Source organism: Portunus trituberculatus, chromosome 41 (genome assembly GCF_017591435.1).
Source record: "Portunus trituberculatus isolate SZX2019 chromosome 41, ASM1759143v1, whole genome shotgun sequence".
Lineage (NCBI taxonomy): Eukaryota > Metazoa > Arthropoda > Malacostraca > Decapoda > Portunidae > Portunus > Portunus trituberculatus.
Genome location: NC_059295.1, coordinates 2,083,642 through 2,103,415, shown reverse-complemented (window position 1 = coordinate 2,103,415; position 19,774 = coordinate 2,083,642). Strand labels below are relative to the sequence as shown.

General features: G+C 37.2%; 1 protein-coding gene across 9 annotated transcripts in view; it reads right to left on the bottom strand.

Moving 5' to 3' along the window:
- Positions 1–19,774, bottom strand: part of LOC123517175 (ubiquitin thioesterase otubain-like) — a 392,577-nt gene that overhangs the window by 296,340 nt on the left and 76,463 nt on the right. For 7 of the 9 annotated variants that reach the window (XM_045277169.1, XM_045277172.1, XM_045277171.1 and 4 more), the window contains one exon: positions 3,474–3,526. The exons of the other annotated variants lie outside the window; for them this stretch is intronic. In XM_045277169.1, the coding sequence (XP_045133104.1) occupies positions 3,474–3,526 (53 nt within the window). The remainder of the gene's footprint in view (positions 1–3,473; positions 3,527–19,774) is intronic. 9 annotated transcript variants of the gene reach the window in all.

Here is a 19,774-nt window from a genome sequence, read left to right as displayed (position 1 = left end):
TTAGAGCACACGGTATAGAGGGTAGAATATTAGGCTGGATTAAAGCATAGTTAGACAACAGGCGACAGAGGGTAGTAATTAATGGATCTAATTCCAAGTGGGGAGAAGTAGTTAGTGGGGTGCCACAGGGCTCAGTTTTAGGGTCATTATTATTTCTAATATATATCAATGACTTGGATAATGGAAGTAATAGTGACATTAGTAAATTTGCAGACGACACAAAGACAAGTAGATTAATTAGATCCGATTCAGCTGCCATGGCCTTGCAGGAAACTTGGATAGGATGAAAGAATGGACAGATAGATGGAAAATGCAGTTCAATATTAACAAGTGCAGGGTACTGAGCGTAGGTAGAGATAATCCAAGCAATAGGTACACGATAGATAACTTGGCACTAGGAAGTTCCAAGTATGAGAAAGATTTAGGAGTCATAGTTAGCTCCAATCTCGGTACAAGGAAGCAATGTATTGAGGCCAGGAATAAGGCAAATAGAGTATTAGGATTCATTTTTAGAAGTGTTAAAAGCAGGAGTCCTGAGGTAATACTGAAATTATACTTGGCGCTGGTCAGGACACATCTTGACTATGCGGCACAATTCTGGTCCCCACATATTAGGAAAGATATAGCTCTGTTGGAGTCAGTGCAAAGGAGGATGACTAAAAAGATACAGAGAATGAGGGATATTCCCTATGAAGAGAGACTGAAAAAACTCAATCTGCATTCTTTAGAGAGATGTAGGAGACCTGATAGAAGTATTTAAGTGGTATAAGGGTTTTAACAAAAGAGACATGAATGTAGTTCTAAGCATCAGTAGTGGGGACAGAACCAGAAATAATGGATTTAAACTTGAAAAATTCAGGTTAGGAAAGAAATAGGAAGAAACTGGTTCTTAGCATCAGTAGTGGGGACAGAACCAGAAATAATGGATTTAAACTTGAAAAATTCAGGTTTAGGAAAGAAATAGGAAGAAACTGGTTTTTAAACAGAGTGGTTGATGAGTGGAAGGTCTCAGTGGTCATGTAGTCAGAGCTGAGTCAATAGGGAGCTTTAAAAGAAGCTTAGATAAATTCATGGATGGGGATGATAGATAGAATTAGATAGCTTCAATACACAGGGACTGCCTTGTATAAGCCTGGCAGCCTCTTGCAGCTTCCCTTATTTCTTATGTTTCTTATGTTTCTTTGACCATTCTGTTGCTGCTGTGGTAGACAGCCACTGATCTTCTCCTAAATCTATTAACAGTGGTGTTCCTCAGGGTTCTTTCCTGTCACCTACTCTCTTCCTGTTATTCATTAATGATTTTAACCAAACTTCTTGCCCTATCCACTCTTATGCTGATGATACCAGCCTACATCTTTCCATGTATTCTCAGAGATGACCAACTCTTCATGAAGTTAACAGTTCCCACATGGATGCCACAGAATGTCTGACTTCTGAACTTATTAACATTTCTGATTAGGGCAGAGAAAACTTAGTAGTGCTTAATACCTCAAAAATTCAATTCCTTCATCTATCAACTCACACAAATTTCCAGACAATTATCCCCTCTTCTTCAATGACACCCAACTGTCCCCTTTTCCAATAAATATCATAACATAACATAAATAATAGGATAACAAAGGGCCACCAGGGCCCATTTAGGTTATCCTGTATCAGTCGCTGTGCAACTGATACAGGATAACCTAGATGTCCTTTACTCATAATCTACACTGGAAACTTCACAGCTCATCTCTTACTAAAAACAGCATTGATAAAGTTAGGAGTTCTGAAGCGTCTCTGCCAGTTTTTCTCATCCCCCCAAACTGCTAACTCTGTACAAGGGCTTTATCTTATCCATGTATAGAATACTCTTCACATGTATAGGGGGTTTTCACTCACAGTTTTATTAAATAGGGTGGAATCAAAAGCTTTTCATCTTATTAATTTCTCTCCCCTGACTCTGACTCAGCTTCTTTCTTACCATCACAATGTTGCATCTCTTCCTATCTTCTACCGCCATTTTCATGCTAACTACTCTTCTGATCTTGCTAACTGCATGCCTCTCCTCCTCCTGCAGCCTTGCTGCACAAGGCTTTCTTCTTCTACTCACTACTATGCTGTCCAACACTTTAATGCAAGAGTTAACCAGTACTCTCAATAATTTATACCTCTCTGGTAAACTCCAGAACTCCCTGCCTGCTTCTGTATTTTTAACTTCCTATAAATTGACATAATTTAAGAGAGAGATATCACAACATTTTTCCCTTTCTTTTTGGCTACCTCCTTTGGACTGGCAACTAAAAGGGTCTTCCTTAATTTTTTGTTGCCCTTGGCCAGCTTCACCTTCTTACATAAAGAAAGATAAATATACTTCCAATCAATTATGCACTTCTTTGGAAACCTGGAGATGACCAAATAAACTGAAGTGCCAATTCACTAGAAAACCATCTTACATACTTTTATTCATGAGTTTGATTATACCAGTGCTAATATTTAGATGGAACTGTGGATAAAAAATTTCTGATCAACTCCTTGTATCTTTATGCATATAGAATAACACTGTAGGGATATCTGAGAGTGCCCTTAGGTGCAAAGAGATATATCTGGTGCTGCCACCTGGTAACAACCACAAGTTCTGAAAACTCCCCACTAAGTGGAAACTAGCAAACATTCACATTCTTATACTAAAAACTAAAATATAAAGCATTAGTACACACAGTATGTAACATGGGTACATGCTGGTGGTAGTCAAATTCAATTTTCTAGAGAAACCTTGAAGTCAGTTAAATGCCATTTCTTCTGGTTATAAGGAAAAGAGAGAGAGAGAGAGAGAGAGAGAGAGAGAGAGAGAGAGAGAGAGAGAGAGAGAGAGAGAGAGAGAGAGAGAGAGAGAGAGAGAGAGAGAGAGAGAGAGAGAGAGAGAGAGAGAGAGAGAGAGAGAGAATGATTCAAAACAGATGCAACTTGTAAAAAAAAATAAATAAAAAAATGGAGTATACCAATAGCATAGCCAAATATGAGGAAATGTCAGCTATCACATCAGTTCCAGACATAGATGACATATCATATGCATCATCATAATCCAACAAATAAAGGTTAAAACATAAAATACTAACAAAGTAGTTTATGTGAGATACTCAAACCCTGTTCTCTCTCTCTCTCTCTCTCTCTCTCTCTCTCTTATATGATCATATCTTTTGCATCATGTAACTTGCAAAGGATTATGATATCCTACAACCTATTACACACAAAATTTCATACTTAGTACAAAAAAAGCTCGTGAATGAGTGGCAATAGTCCTTGTCCTTTGGCACAAACCTAGATTCTAATTCTACAGTTTTTACTGGAAACTTCTGAGAGATTTCAATTAACAACTAATTCATGAAAGAAGAAAATATATCCATATACATTGAAGACCAAGGTAGATGACAATCAAAACAAAAATTTGAAGCTTTGATTTTTCGTACCAGGTCTAGAACTACAAATTGTATTACCTCTTCAGCAATTTGTTTCTCCTGTGCCTTAATGAGTTCATCTTGATTGACATCTGCAAAATAACATATTTCATCAGTAAATAATACACTGGTGTGCACCTTTCTCAAGATACATCCAATGTAATGAACACTTATCAGTTATCATCTTTATTACCATTATCTAAGTCTTTTTCCAGTATGCTGCATAGAGAGGGAAAAAAAAAAAAAAAAAAAAAAGGTAGACAAAATTATGTCTTCAACTACTACCATATAATTTATTTTGCTGTAATTCAAACTATAAATTAAGCATTATGTCAAGTGCAGTCACTGATATGCAATTTTACACACACACACGCAGATGTTAAAAAATTTAGTTTACCGCAAAGATGTGTTGAGACTTGGAACAGTTTGAGTGAGGAAGTGGTGTCAGCAAAGAGTGTACATAGTTTTAAACTAGGTAAATACACACACACACACACACACACACACACACACACACACACACACACACACACACACACTCTAGTGGCGTCTTAATTGCAGTAATTATCATCAGATATCTAGATGAAGAAATAGATAAATACAAGGTAAATAATTACTGAGTGGCTCAATGATGAAGAAATGATGAAGAAAATAATTGAATGATAAGACCGAGGCTGAATATGCAACAATACAGTGGGCTCCGAACTTAAAGAAACACATAAGGAAACTAGAGAAAGTACAGAGGGCTGCAACGAAAATGGTGCCTGACTTAAGAGATTTGACTTATGAAGACAGACTGAAAAGAATGCAACTTCCAACCCTGGAAAACAGAAGAGAAAGGGAGACCTGATAGCAATATACAGAGTGATGATTGGCATGGAAAAAATGGATAGGGAAGATCTGTGTATGTGGAATGGAAGAATGTCGAGAGGGCATGGGAAAAACTAAAATGGCCACTTATAGGAGAGATGTGAAAAAATATAGCTTCCCTCATAGAAGGGTGGAAGCATGGAATAGTTTAGACGTGGAAGTGGTCAACGCAAGGAATATTCATGATTTTAAGAAAAAGCTGGACATTAATAGATATGGAGACGGGACAACACGAGCATAGCTCTTTTCCCGTATGTTACAATTAGGTAAATACAATTAGGTAAATACACACATTTTTTTGGAAAATTATAGGAGACAGGATAAGGAAATGGTATATAAAAGAGAAAGAAGAGAAAAGAATGGAGCAAGTTTAACTAAAAATGATAAGAACAAGAGATTAAAAATGATGTATACAAACATAGATGGGATTTTATCTAGTAAATTAGAATTAAGAGATTACATAAAGAAAGAAGAACCAGATATTGTATGCCTGGTGGAAACAAAGTTAAATGAGGCAATAAAAATAGACATAGATAAAAGGTATAATATATGGAGGAGAGACAGAGTAGGTAAAGGAGGAGGAGGAGTCATGATGATGTTAAGGAAGGAGATAGTGGTAAATCAAGTGGAGTTTGGGGAAGGAAAATCAGAAATACTGTATGTTAAGATGCATATTAACAAAAGGAGTTAACAATCATTGGAACATATGTGCCACCAAAACAAACTCATGGACTAACCAAGAATATAGAGACATGATAGATGACACAATAAGGAGTCTTACAAGAATCATTAAGGAAAGGAGAAAAGTGATATTGGTAGGAGATTTCAACTGTAAGGAGGTAGACTGGGAAAATTATGAAAGTGGTATGGGGAAGATGCCTGGGAGATAGATTCCTGAACCTAATGATAGATAATTTGATGGTCCAAAGAGTAAAGGAAAACACAAGATTCAGAGGAAACGATGAGCCGGCAAGATTAGACCTAGTTTTTACAAGGGATATACCAATTAACGATGATATAAGATACAAGTGCCCATTGGGAAAGAGTGACCATGTAATATTAGAGATGGATATAGAAGAAGGAAAGGAAGATAGAGATGAATCATACAAAGGAGACCGATTAAATTACAGAAAGGCTGATATTGAGAATCTCAAGAACTATTTTAAAAACATAAACTGGGAGGAGATGGAAAACTCATTAACGGTTCAAGAGAAATATAACTTATTTTTGGAAATATACAAAACTGGGGTCAGGGAATATGTTCCGAAATATAGACCTAAAGAAGAAGGAAAGAAAGATTGGTTTAATGCAAGATGTGCTAGGGCAAAGGAGAAACGAGATGGAGCATGGAAAAGGTGGAGAAGAAACAGAAATCCAGAAAATAAGGAAAACTTCAAAACAGCAAGAAATGAATATGCTAAGGTGAGAAAGGAAGAAGAAAAGAACTATGAAAAGGACATTGTCGAAAATGTAAGGAACAACCAAAATTGTTCTACAGATTCATAAATGGAAAAATAAGACAAAAAGAAACAATAGAAAGGTTAAAAGGAGAAAACGGAATGGTGGAAGACCCAAAAGTATGGCAGAACTGTTAAATAGTAAATTTCATGAGGTCTTTACTAAGGAATCCAAATTTGAAAGACCACAGGGTAATAGAGAGACTGTCTATATGAAAGAGATTAAAGTAACCAAGCTTGAAATAAAAAAAGTTGATGACGGAATTGGATGAGGAAAAGGCAATGGGACCGGATGAAGTCTCAGGCAGAATACTGAAAGAATGTAGGGAAGAACTAGCAAGTCCAATATACAACATCATAAAATGCTCAATAGAAAATGGAACAGTGCCAGTGGAGTGGAAAAGAGCTGAGGTGGTTCCCATATATAAGAGCGGAAGGAAGGAAGAACCTTTAAATTACAGGCCGGTATCACTAACTAGTGTAATATGCAAGATGTGTGAAAAAGTAATAAAGAAGCAATGGATCAAGTTTCTTGAAGACAACAAAATATTATCAAATAGCCAATTTGGTTTTAGAAAAGGTCGGTCATGTGTGACAAATTTATTGAGTTTCTACTCTAGAATAGTTGATAAAGTACAAGAGAGAGAGGATGGGTTGACTGTATTTATTTAGATCTAAAAAAGGCTTTTGATAAAGTGCCACATGAAAGATTACTATGGAAGTTAGAGGAGAAGGGTGGCTTAAAAGGAAGCACATTGAGATGGATGAAGAATTACTTAAGGGGGAGAGAAATAAGGACGATAGTTAAAGATATGAAGTCCAAGTGGAGAACAGTAGACAGCGGAGTGCCACAGGGGTCAGTATTGGCACCAATACTTTTTCTCGTATATATAAATGACATGCCAGAGGAGTGAACAGCTACATAAATCTGTTTGCGGACGATGCGAAACTGTGCAGAGTCATTAAACAAAAGAGGATTGTGAAATACTACAGGAAGACTTAAACAAGATCTGGAAATGGAGCAAAAATGGGAGATGGAATTCAATGTGGACAAAAGCCATGTCATGGAAATGGGAAAAAGTGAAAGATGACCAGTGGGAATCTATAAGATGGGAGATGGAGTAGAACTAGAAAAAGTAAAAAGGAAAAGGACTTGGGAGTGACAATGGAAGAAAATAATCAACCGGTTAGCCATATTGATAGAATTTTCAGAGACGATAATTTGCTAAGGAATATTGGAGTAGCATTTCACTATATGGACAAGGAAATGATGAAGAAATTGATAAGTACTAAAATAAGACCTAGATTGGAATATGCAGGAGTTGTGTGGACTCCCATAAAAAGAAACACATAAGAAAATTAGAGACTACAAAAATGGCTACAAGAATGGTTCCAGAATTTAAAGGGATGGCATATGAGGAGAGACTAAAGGCAATGGATCTACCAACCTTGGAGCAGAGAAGAGAGAGGGATCTGATACAAGTTTATATATTGATTAACGGAATGGAAAAAGTGGATAATGAGAAACTGATCCTGAGAGAAGAATATGACTTTAGAAGCACAAGATCGCATGATAAGAAACTAAGGAAGGGACGATGTCTGAGAGATGTTAAAAAATTTAGTTTCCCGCAAAGATGTGTTGAGACTTGGAACAGTTTGAGTGAGGAAGTGGTATCAGCAAAGAGTGTGCATAGTTTTAAAGAAAAATTGGATAAGTGTAGATATGGAGACGGAACCACACGAGCATAAAGCCCAGGCCCTGTAAAACTACAACTAGGTAAATACACACACACACAAAACAAAGAAGGGAGAGAGGAGATCTGATACAAGTTTATAAATTGATCAACGGAATGGACCACGTGAATAATGAGAAACTGATCCTGAGAGAAGAATATGATATTCGAAGCACAAGATCGCATAGTAAAAAGCTTAGAAAAGGAAGATGTCTGAGAGATGTTAAAATATATAGTTTCCCGCAAAGATGTATTGAGACGTGGAACAGTTTAAATGAAGAAGTAGTGTCTGCAACGAGTGTGCATACTTTTAAAGTAAGATTGGATAAGTGTAGATATGGAGACGGGGCCACACGAGCAAAAAGCCCAGGCCCTGTAAAACCACAACCAGGTAAATACAACTAGATAAATACACACACACACACACACACACACACACACACACACACACACACACACACACACACACATATATATATATATATATATATATATATATATATATATATATATATATATATATATATATTCTTAAGGAGGGTAAAAGCAGTGATTTAGACAGTGCTCTCATACAGTGATTTAAGCTTTGGCGCGCTGGTAACGTCCCTGTGTCCGGTGAGATGATAATGGCGCAGGCAAAAATTTTTCATGCTGAACTTAATTTACGTGTTTTTCTATATACTTCTGCATGTATATTTTCATGTACAACTATCATATATCAAAACAATGTTACAGCTACACTTGTATAATGCAGGGTAAGTATATAGAAGGTGTTTTGGGGACCACCTATAGCTTGAAATTTTCCATGGTCCGGCAAGTCTAAGGTCCGGTGGCTGCCAGATTTGGGAGGTTCAACCTGTACTCTGCTTAACGAAAGTTCATCTAACGAATTTCCGGTTTAACATACTATATAAAGTTAGACCAAAAATTACGCATAACGTACAACCACATCCATTTTAGCAAATTTTCTGGGTTTTAATTTGCCGGGTGAGGGACCAAATGCGGCTCCCCGCCTCTGTCTCTAGCATGTAGCCACTAAATTCTTGTACCACCCGTGGCCTAATTCACCATATATCATATTATACAGTGCAATATATTATTTCTCTTAGCGTTTTACACCACTTGATATTGTGTGCAAATTGTTAATGAGAATTATTCCATTAGTTGTGAATAAATTGTGTCGTACTTGACAAATAGTGGTGCTCCATGTCAAAACGTTTATCTGACATTGGCTCAAAGCTGTAAACCCCTCATTCACTGTAACTTGGTTGAATTTATACCGGAAATACGGTGTGCTCTATGTTTGTGCTTTTAACCCTTAAAGTACTTACTGTTTGTTACAACGGGGAAAAATCACCTGTCAAAAAATGCTAAAAATATTTTTTCCTTATAAAAGCATATTCCTTTTTGTTATTCTGAGTACAACGATGTAGTTTTCAACACATTATGACCTCTGAGAGCAAAGTTATTGCATATAAAAAAATTCTCCCCTAACCCATGGCAGAACCCGCCACTAAGAAATACCCTCCAAGCTTCGATAACACTGCACTCTCTCTCTCTCTCTCTCCCACAAAATTGTGGGAAAAGGATTGGCAATAGTAGCTAATATAAAAACAACTTTTGTTCACCTTAGTGAGTCTCTGGTTAAGAAAATCATAGAAGCGATTCTGAGGCCAAAACTAGAGTATGCCCAGGTAATGTGGGCATTGCACCTAAAGAAGCACACAAGGAAGCTAGAAAGGGTGCAAAGAGCTGCAACCAAGTTAGTACTGACCCTGCAAGATATGGATTACCAAGAGAGATTGCATGCCCTGCAGCTGCCAACTTTGGAAGAAAGAAGGAAGCAAGGAGATATGATTCAGATGTTCAAATGCGTGAAGGGGGTGGATAAGATTGACCAAGAGGACTTCCTCAACCTAGACACTGAGAGGAGAACGAGAGGTGGTCATGAGTTCAAGCTGAGATTGCCGAGATACATGACTGATATTGGGAAGTATAGCTTCCCAGCAAGAGCTGTTTCCACTTGGAATTAACTACCTGGAGAGATAGTGAGAGCAAGTAATATTCATAGTTTCAAGAAAAAGTATGATGAATGGATGAAAGCAAGCGGGACACCACTAGTTTAGTCATCTCCAGCAGCAAATTTATAGGTTATAGGTAAACTCTCTCTCTCTCTCTCTCTCTCTCTCTCTTCTTTTGGGCATTTGAATTTGATGTAAAAGTAGGAACTTTTGCACTTTCATGCCTAGAAAATGCAAACTCAGATATACGAAATGATGTGTAAAACAGGAAAAGAAAAAGAAACCACATATTACAAGTATTGTGGATTTCTATAATAATTGGAATCTGGCAACTCTTATTAGCAATGTGATTCATGTGACTTGGCCGACAAGCACAGTCCTGTAGAGGCAACCATAGGTAACATACACCAGCGCATTGCTGGAGGGGAATAGGCTATGTGAGGAGGTTTATGAAAGTCGCTGTGAGGGTTAGTCTCTGTCTCCCAGATCACTATCAGAATCACTACTGGAGTCTTCACTTTCTTCTGTCTCAATAAAAAATCACTGTCTTCATTATCTATGTCCTCAATGTCATTACCTAGTAACACTGACATAACATCACTCGGAGTACCTTTTCCTCCCTCCTGGTCACACGGGTTGCCAGATGTTGCCTCAAAATGGGAAAAGATGACCTATTGTGAGGGAACATATGTCTCAAGGCTCAAGGAGGCGAACGAGAAAAGATGCAAGATACCTCCACTTGCCCAAGACCAATGGTGAAGGGGAGAGATTCAAAGTTTCAGCGCAGAAAAATCATGATTCAGGGAACGATCCCCGCCTCTCCGCACGCAACGCTACAATCATCCCAAGACGATCACCGTACTTTAAGGGATAAGGATGCAAATCCTTATTTGAAGTGGAACTGCGAATGTTTGAACAAGTGTATTATTCCAATCTGCGGTTCAACTGGGGTAGATAAGTCAGTGTGGCTGTGATAGTGTCAGCTGGAGCCACAGTGTCCATTGTCCAGTGTCCCAGTGTGTGCTGTTGAGTGATTACTTACAGTGTTGTTTACAGTAGATGTCATATATTAGCAGACCCAGACACTAGGCAGGGACTTTACATGAATTCTCATGTTTCCATTGTTTTGTCATTTTCTTCACAAAAAACTTGGGGATACTTGGTTACTAATGGTACAGGTACGTATATATAATTTTTTTTTAACCCATGTGATATGTTGGGGACCAGCACAGAATGCATCCCCCCTATTTCCATTATTTCCTATGGGAAAATTACGCACACTTAATGAATTTTCGCTCTACGAACAGCTTTGACAACCCCTATCCTGTTCGTTAGGCTAAGTATTGCTCTATATATATACAGTAAACGCCCGCGTATCCAGATCACCACTATCCAGAATTTGCTACTATCCGGAGCTGCCACAAGCATATTCAAACCTACCGCGCGAGCAATCCCTCGATCCCACTAGGCGGCAGCACTTAAGGCGGCGTCACACTAGCACTTTTTCCGTCATCTTCAACAATTTCCGTTGGTTTTTTACTGTTCCATCAATTCTTTCCGTCGTCTTGAGCCAGACAGAACACACCGTTTTCTTCTTGAGTCAATTTTTAGTCAAATTAATATTTATAGTTTCTAACCAAAACTTTTATAAAAAAAATTATTTCCTTGCTAATTAGAATGATGCTATAATCTCAATTTAATATCATCTTCATAAGTAGATGTAAATATGTATATATATATATATATATATATATATATATATATATATATATATATATATATATATATATATATATACACACAGGCAACCCCCACTTAACGAAGGGGTTGCGTTCCTAAAAAACCCTTCGTTCAGCGAAACTTCGTTAAGCGAACCAATTATAACAAGTTTAACCCCTGACTTGAACTTCCATTGAGAGTAAACACAGCGAGAGTGCATCATAGTACAGTGAAAGGTTTAATGAAAGTAAAAATTATGAAGTTAAACATTTAGGCAGTTTAATTTAAGTTATCATAATGTACACTAATGTAAGTATGTACGTAGCTTTATAATGTTGATGATCTTAAATTTATGAAGGGAGGGAGAGTGAAACGGGAAAGATACTAACCGGCAACCTGTGGAATCTAAACAAAGGACACATCATTGTATCACATACAAAACTTATGTACCACATTTCCACAAGGCTTTCCATTTTATCCATTGTAGAGTCACGAGTTCAGGTGGTTCTTTTAGCTTGCAAGGAAGATACAGTCTCACCTGCCTTCTTAATAGTCTGCTGACTTGAAAATAGTAGACAGTAGATGGAGTCAAGATGGTGGCGAGCAATGCTATTAGTTTTCTCGCTTCTCTCGGGTCTGTGAATAATATCCAGTTTCACTTTGAGAGTAAGAGACTTCCTGGTCTTCTTAGCAACGCTAGGCAACATTGCAGGGCATTTTGGTGGTAAGTTGAGCGAGGGAAGACGAGCTGCTGCTGACGCTGTTATTGTTTTGAACAGAGGGAGTGAGTGGTGCATGTGTTGTCCAAGAGAGGCGCTGGTGTAATCAAAAGCCTGTCGGCTTGCGTGATATGGCACTGCTTTCAAATTTGGAAAAAATTACCTGGAAAAAACTTCGTTAAAGCGAGTTTGGTGTTCATTAAATGAGCATTTGATAGTAAAATGAAACCTTCGTTGTAGCGAAATTTCATCGTGTGAACCTTCGTTAAGCGGTGGTTGCCTGTATATATATATATATATATATATATATATATATATATATATATATATATATATATATATATATATATATATATATATATATTGTTCGAGCCAATTTTTATAGCAGCAAAAAGTGGTTCAGTTGTTTGTTTACATTTCTGTGTGAGATGCTCTGAGGCAGAACTTCCAAGTAGCAAATGACCAAGATGAGCTGCTCTGTCATTTATAAGCAGACAAAGCTGTCTGAAGTTTCTCATGAAAAGCATTAAAGACCAAAAGTAGCAATGAAAAAGTAGCAGCAGCTGGCTGTGGGGTGTAGGGGCAGCCATGTTTGTTTACAGTTGACAAACGCAACAAAGAAAGTTGACGGAAAAGTACTAGTGTGACGCAGCCTTTACTGTTGGGTGTACATCCCACCACCCCTTGTACTGCTTATGTACCATTTTTTGTTCTAGATTATACATTTAATGTGCTTTCATTCATTGTTTTCTTACCCATTTGGGTTATGTAATACATGTTTTTTCTCAATTTATAAGGAGTTGGGAGAGGAAATTCCATGTATCTGGGTATTTCGTGTATCCGCCAGGGTCTTGGCTGCTATAATCCGGATACGCAGGCGATTATTGCATATATATCTGACTTATACAAATTCACCATCCCCCCAAAAATTAAACTCAGACTTTAGGGAGATCCAGGATTTATTTATCTAATTTTGTGGGGTTTAAGATTTTGGGATTACTATTGTATCTACAAAATCTTCAGACCCTAAATTACCAGATGGTATAGTTTGTTTTTGATAATTAAATACCCTTCCCATCAGGAAACTATTTTTAAATGTCTTGTGTGGTTGTGTCATACCCGGACTCACACCCTACACAGTACTTGGCCAGGAGTCAAGTAGGGAGGTGTGTCATTTAGCTCTCTAATTTTTGCCTGACAGGTATAAGTTGATGAGAATTAGAATGAGAAACATCAAGAAGAGAAGACAACTAGAAACAAACACCCTCCAAGACCCTGCCTCACCCCATGCCTCACTGCCAGGCTTCTCCACCATCTCTCTATATCATAAGACTGTTATGATCTTTTCAAACACTTATTTTTTTCTTACTGCCTTCATCATCAAAACTTTACATGACATAGCTCTCACAATAACACTATTATAAAAAATTATGTTGAGACAGAGGTAGAAAGCTGTACCAGACAAACAATAAATACTTCACTATCATTATCTAACTTCAACACACTAATAATGACTCGGATAGTGTCCAATTCAGCAGTGAAACACCAGATTGCCATGACGCTGCTGATGGCACCTTCCCAACCCTCACATTTTCTAAAGAAGCAGGTATCTTGTATGTTATTTTATCATGCTCCAGGAAGTCATTATTGTATACACAATCATTTAATGTGCTTTCATTCATTGTTTTCTTCCAAATTTGGGATATGTGCATGTTTTTTTTCTCAATTTATAAGGGGTTGGGAGAGGAAATTCCACATATCCGGATATTTTGCGTATCCGCCAGGGCCTTGGCTACTATAATCCAGATACGCAGGCAATTAATGTACAGTGCTTACTCCAATTTTGCAAGAAATGGGGCGGCATTGTGAGTCGCAAATTTGGAAGTATTATTCCTATGGGAAAAATTGAATATGGTGAACCCTCATCCATGGTTGCCTAATTGTTCAATATTTTCCTAATATTTTGCCCATATTTATATCACATATATATTTAGCCAGGTATCTTTCCTTATGAATGATCAGAGTGTTTGTACAATGCCAAGAGACTCAAAAATCTGTCCACCATAGGTTTTTGCAGCTTTTTCAATTTACTCACTGTTTTAAAACACCATTTTCATAGTTGATACTCCCACACCAAACTCTCTGGAAATATCACAGTTCCTTTTTCCATCTCTTTTCATCTTAATCATTTTCATCTTCAGCTCCAAAGCTAGCCTAAAGTTTTTATTGGTTGATGGCGCCATGTCACACAAAGTCAAGCACAAGGATTCCTCCAAATTTGCAGAGAGAACTCTGTGGAGGTGTATGTAAACAAATGAAAGGCGGGACGAAGCGAGGCAGTGTTGCCAGATGAGCTTTGTTGAATTACTGCCAGATTATTATGAAAACTAGCCAAAAATGACCAAACTATGATAAATATAATATAAATATGATAATAATATAGCATAATATGATAAATATGAATAAATTAATAAAATATTGCCTATATAATAAAGTAATATATCATTTGCAGGAACGCTCTCTCTCCCGCCACCACTCGCAATACCGGGAGAAAGGAGCATGATGGGGAAATTTAAAAAATGGCAATTTTTGGTCCTTAGTCGCAAAATTGGCATATCGCAAAATTTGATTTCGCAAAATTGGAGTAAGCACTGTATGTATATATATATATATATATATATATATATATATATATATATATATATATATATATATATATATATATATCGCGCCCAATTGTGGCCGAAATAGCCGCGCAATAGCCGAAAACGCGATAGGTCCTTAGTCGCAAAATTGGCATATCGCAAAATTTGATTTCGCAAAATTGGAGTAGCACTGTATGTATATATATATATATATATATATATATATATATATATATATATATATATATATATTATCCTCGGCTATCGCGCCCAATTGTGGCCGAAATAGCCGCGCAATAGCCGAAAACGCGATAGCCGAATTGATCCTGGCGGGAAGGCGGTTTTGGCCAATTAGCGCTCAGATATTCCATGACGTCATGGCGGGGCGCGCTATAGCAGGCATTTGAGGTCGGGATAATTAAATTTTAGCAGCTTTTCATGGGTGCGCGATAACAATAAAACGCGATAGCCGAAGTCGCGATAGCCGAGGGTTGACTGTGTATATATATATATATATATATATATATATATATATATATATATATATATATATATATATATATATATATAATATCTTTACGTCAGAATTACATTCCTGAAACATGACGTAAGTCAATTTTACGTAACTTTCGCATCTCATTTCAAAGCATATTATCGAGTTTTCAACCAATCATTGTTTATGGTCATTCAGGTAAGTTAAAGGTTATATTGTTATATTATTTACAACTATAGAATATGAAACACAAGTTTGTTTTTGTTGTTGATTAGGGCCACGAACGTGAAGGACTGCAGGTTGCCGAGAGGGGTGGCCCTGACTTCGCGTTTGTGGCCCTAATCAACAACAGAAACAAACTTGTGTTTCATATTACTATATAGTTGTAAATAATATAACAATATAATCTTTAACTTACCTGAATGACCATAAACAATGATTGGTTGAAAACTTCATAATATGCTTTGAAATGTACGGAAACTCGAGTTACGACAAAATTGACTTACGCCATGTTTCAGGAACGTAACTCTGACGTAAACCAAGACCTTATATATATATATATATATATATATATATATATATATATATATATATATATATATATATATAGCTAAATCTCAATTTACGTGTGTTTGATTTACGTATGTTTGTTATAGCACGACCGAAGAAATTATAATTAATTTAATTTGTCCAATTGGTTTGCTTATATATACAGGCAGCCCTTGCTTAACAAAGGTTCACACAACTAAATTTTGCTACAACGAAGGTTTCATTTTACTACCATCTGCTCGTTTAATGAACACCAAATTCACTTTAACGAAGTTTTGTCCAGGTAATTTTTTCCAAGTTTGAAAACACCTCCATATCACAGAAACCGACAGGCTTTTGAATACACCAGCGCCTCTCGTGGACAACACGCACACCACTCACTTCCCCTGTTCAAAACAATAACAGCTTCAGCAGTAGCTCCTCAGCAGACTCTATTAACTCCTTCGCGCTGGATGTTAAAAAAGCCCGCCTGTATGATATCTGGTAGTGCCGCTTCAGCGCAGAAACTCGTGCAAGCTTGTCATACTTGTCGTCTTTGTGTATTATGCTGCTAAATTTTAGTCACTATATCGCCTTCGAAGAGGAAAGTGGACGCTTCTCTCTTAGAGAGAGAGAGAGAGAGAGAGAGAGAGAGAGAGAGAGAGAGAGAGAGAGAGAGAGAGAGAGAGAGAGAGAGAGAGAGAGAGAGAGAGAGAGAGAGAGAGAGAGAGAGAGAGAGAGAGAGAGAGAGAGAGAGAGAGAGAGAGAGAGAGAGAGAGAGAGAGAGAGAGAGAGAGAGAGAGAGAGAGAGAGAGAGAGAGACATTTGCTAATATTTTAGACACAATCAAGACGCATGTAGCTTATCTTTCGAGAGGAAGAGGAGGAGAGGGAAATGAAGGAGAGAGAGAGAGAGAGAGAGAGAGAGAGAGAGAGAGAGAGAGAGAGAGAGAGAGAGAGAGAGAGAGAGAGAGAGATTAGAAAATTTGTTGTTTTGTGTGTGTGTGTGTGTGTGTGTGTGTGTGTGTGTGTGTGTGTGTGTGTGTGTGTGTGTGTGTGTGTGTGTGTGTGTGTGTGTGTGTGTGTATTTACCTAGTTGTATTTACCTAGTTGTAGTTTTACAGGGCCTGGGCTTTATGCTCGTGTGGTCCCGTCTCCATATCTACACTTATCCAATTTTTCTTTAAAACTATGTACACTCTTTGCTGATACCACTTCCTCACTCAAACTGTTCCAAGTCTCAACACATCTTTGGAAACTAAATTTTTAACATCTCTCAGACATCGTCCCTTCCTTAGTTTCTTACTATGCGATCTTGTGCTTCTAAAGTCATATTCTTCTCTCAGGATCAGTTTCTCATTATCCACTTCATCCATTCCGTTAATCAATTTATAAACTTGTATCAGATCCCTCTCTCTTCTCTGCTCCAAGGTTGGTAGATCCATTGCCTTTAGTCTCTCCTCATATGCCATCCCTTTAAATTCTGGAACCATTCTTGTAGCCATTTTTGTAGTCTCTAATTTTCTTATGTGTTTCTTTTATGGGGAGTCCACACAACTCCTGCATATTCCAATCTAGGTCTTATTTTAGTACTTATCAATTTCTTCATCATTTCCTTGTCCATATAGTGAAATGCTACTCCAATATTCCTTAGCAAATTATACGTCTCTCTGAAAATTCTATCAATATGGCTAACCGGTTGATTATTTTCTTCCATTGTCACTCCCAAGTCCTTTTCCTTTTTTACTTTTTCTAGTTCTACTCCATCTCCCATCTTATAGATTCCCACTGGTCGTCTTTCACTTTTTCCCATTTCCATGACATGGCTTTTGTCCACATTGAATTCCATCTCCCATTTTTTGCTCCATTTCCAGATCTTGTTTAAGTCTTCCTGTAGTATTTCACAATCCTCTTTTTGTTTAATGACTCTGCACAGTTTCGCATCGTCCGCAAACAGATTTATGTAGCTGTTCACTCCTCTGGCATGTCATTTATATATACGAGAAAAGTATTGGTGCCAATACTGACCCCTGTGGCACTCCGCTGTCTACTGTTCTCCACTTGGACTTCATATCTTTAACTATCGTCCTTATTTCTCTCCCCCTTAAGTAATTCTTCATCCATCTCAATGTGCTTCCTTTTAAGCCACCCTTCTCCTCTAACTTCCATAGTAATCTTTCATGTGGCACTTTATCAAAAGCCTTTTTTAGATCTAAATAAATACAGTCAACCCATCCCTCTCTCTCTTGTACTTTATCAACTATTCTAGAGTAGAAACTCAATAAATTTGTCACACATGACCGACCTTTTCTAAAACCAAATTGGCTATTTGATAATATTTTGTTGTCTTCAAGAAACTCAATCCATTGCTTCTTTATTACTTTTTCACACATCTTGCATATTACACTAGTTAGTGATACCGGTCTGTAATTTAAAGGTTCTTCCTTCCTTCCGCTCTTATATATGGGAACCACCTCAGCTCTTTTCCACTCCACTGGCACTGTTCCATTTTCTATTGAGCATTTTATGATGTTGTATATTGGACTTGCTAGTTCTTCCCTACATTCTTTCAGTATTCTGCCTGAGACTTCATCCGGTCCCATTGCCTTTTCCTCATCCAATTCCGTCATCAACTTTTTATTTCAAGCTTGGTTACTTTAATCTCTTTCATATAGACAGTCTCTCTATTACCCTGTGGTCTTTCAAATTTGGATTCCTTAGTAAAGACCTCATGAAATTTACTATTTAACAGTTCTGCCATACTTTTTGGGTCTTCCACCATTCCGTTTTCTCCTTTTAACCTTTCTATTGTTTCTTTTTGTCTTATTTTTCCATTTATGAATCTGTAGAACAATTTTGGTTGTTCCTTACATTTTTCGACAATGTCCTTTTCATAGTTCTTTTCTTCTTCCTTTCTCACCTTAGCATATTCATTTCTTGCTGTTTTGAAGTTTTCCTTATTTTCTGGATTTCTGTTTCTTCTCCACCTTTTCCATGCTCCATCTCGTTTCTCCTTTGCCCTAGCACATCTTGCATTAAACCAATCTTTCTTTCCTTCTTCTTTAGGTCTATATTTCGGAACATATTCCCTGACCCCAGTTTTGTATATTTCCAAAAATAAGTTATATTTCTCTTGAACCGTTAATGAGTTTTCCATCTCCTCCCAGTTTACGTTTTAAAATAGTTCTTGAGATTCTCAATATCAGCCTTTCTGTAATTTAATCGGTCTCCTTTGTATGATTCATCTCTATCTTCCTTTCCTTCTTCTATATCCATCTCTAATATTACATGGTCACTCTTTCCCAATGGGCACTTGTATCTTATATCATCGTTAATTGGTATATCCCTTGTAAAAACTAGGTCTAATCTTGCCGGCTCATCGTTTCCTCTGAATCTTGTGTTTTCCTTTACTCTTTGGACCATCAAATTATCTATCATTAGGTTCAGGAATCTATCTCCCAGGCATCTTCCCCATACCACTTTCATAATTTTCCCAGTCTACCTCCTTACAGTTGAAATCTCCTATCAATATCACTTTTCTCCTTTCCTTAATGATTCTTGTAAGACTCCTTATTGTGTCATCTATCATGTCTCTATATTCTTGGTTAGTCCATGAGTTTGTTTTGGTGGCACATATGTTCCAATGATTGTTAACTCCTTTTGTTAATATGCATCTTAACATACAGTATTTCTGATTTTCCTTCCCAAACTCCACTTGATTTACCACTATCTCCTTCCTTAACATCATCATGACTCCTCCTCCTCCTTTACCCACTCTGTCTCTCCTCCATATATTATACCTTTTATCTATGTCTATTTTATTGCCTCATTTAACTTTGTTTCCACCAGGCATACAATATCTGGTTCTTCTTTCTTTATGTAATCTCTTAATTCTAATTTACTAGATAAAATCCCATCTATGTTTGTATACATCATTTTTAATCTCTTGTTCTTATCATTTTTAGTTAAACTTGCTCCATTCTTTTCTCTTCTTTCTCTTTTATATACCATTTCCTTATCCTGTCTCCTATAATTCTCCAAAAATGCCTTCTTCTCCTCCTCTGACCTTTCATTATTTTTTCTCTTGCTTCTGCCACCAGTTCATTGTGTCTCTTCCTTTCCTCCTCGTTTCTATTTTTCTTTATATATATATATA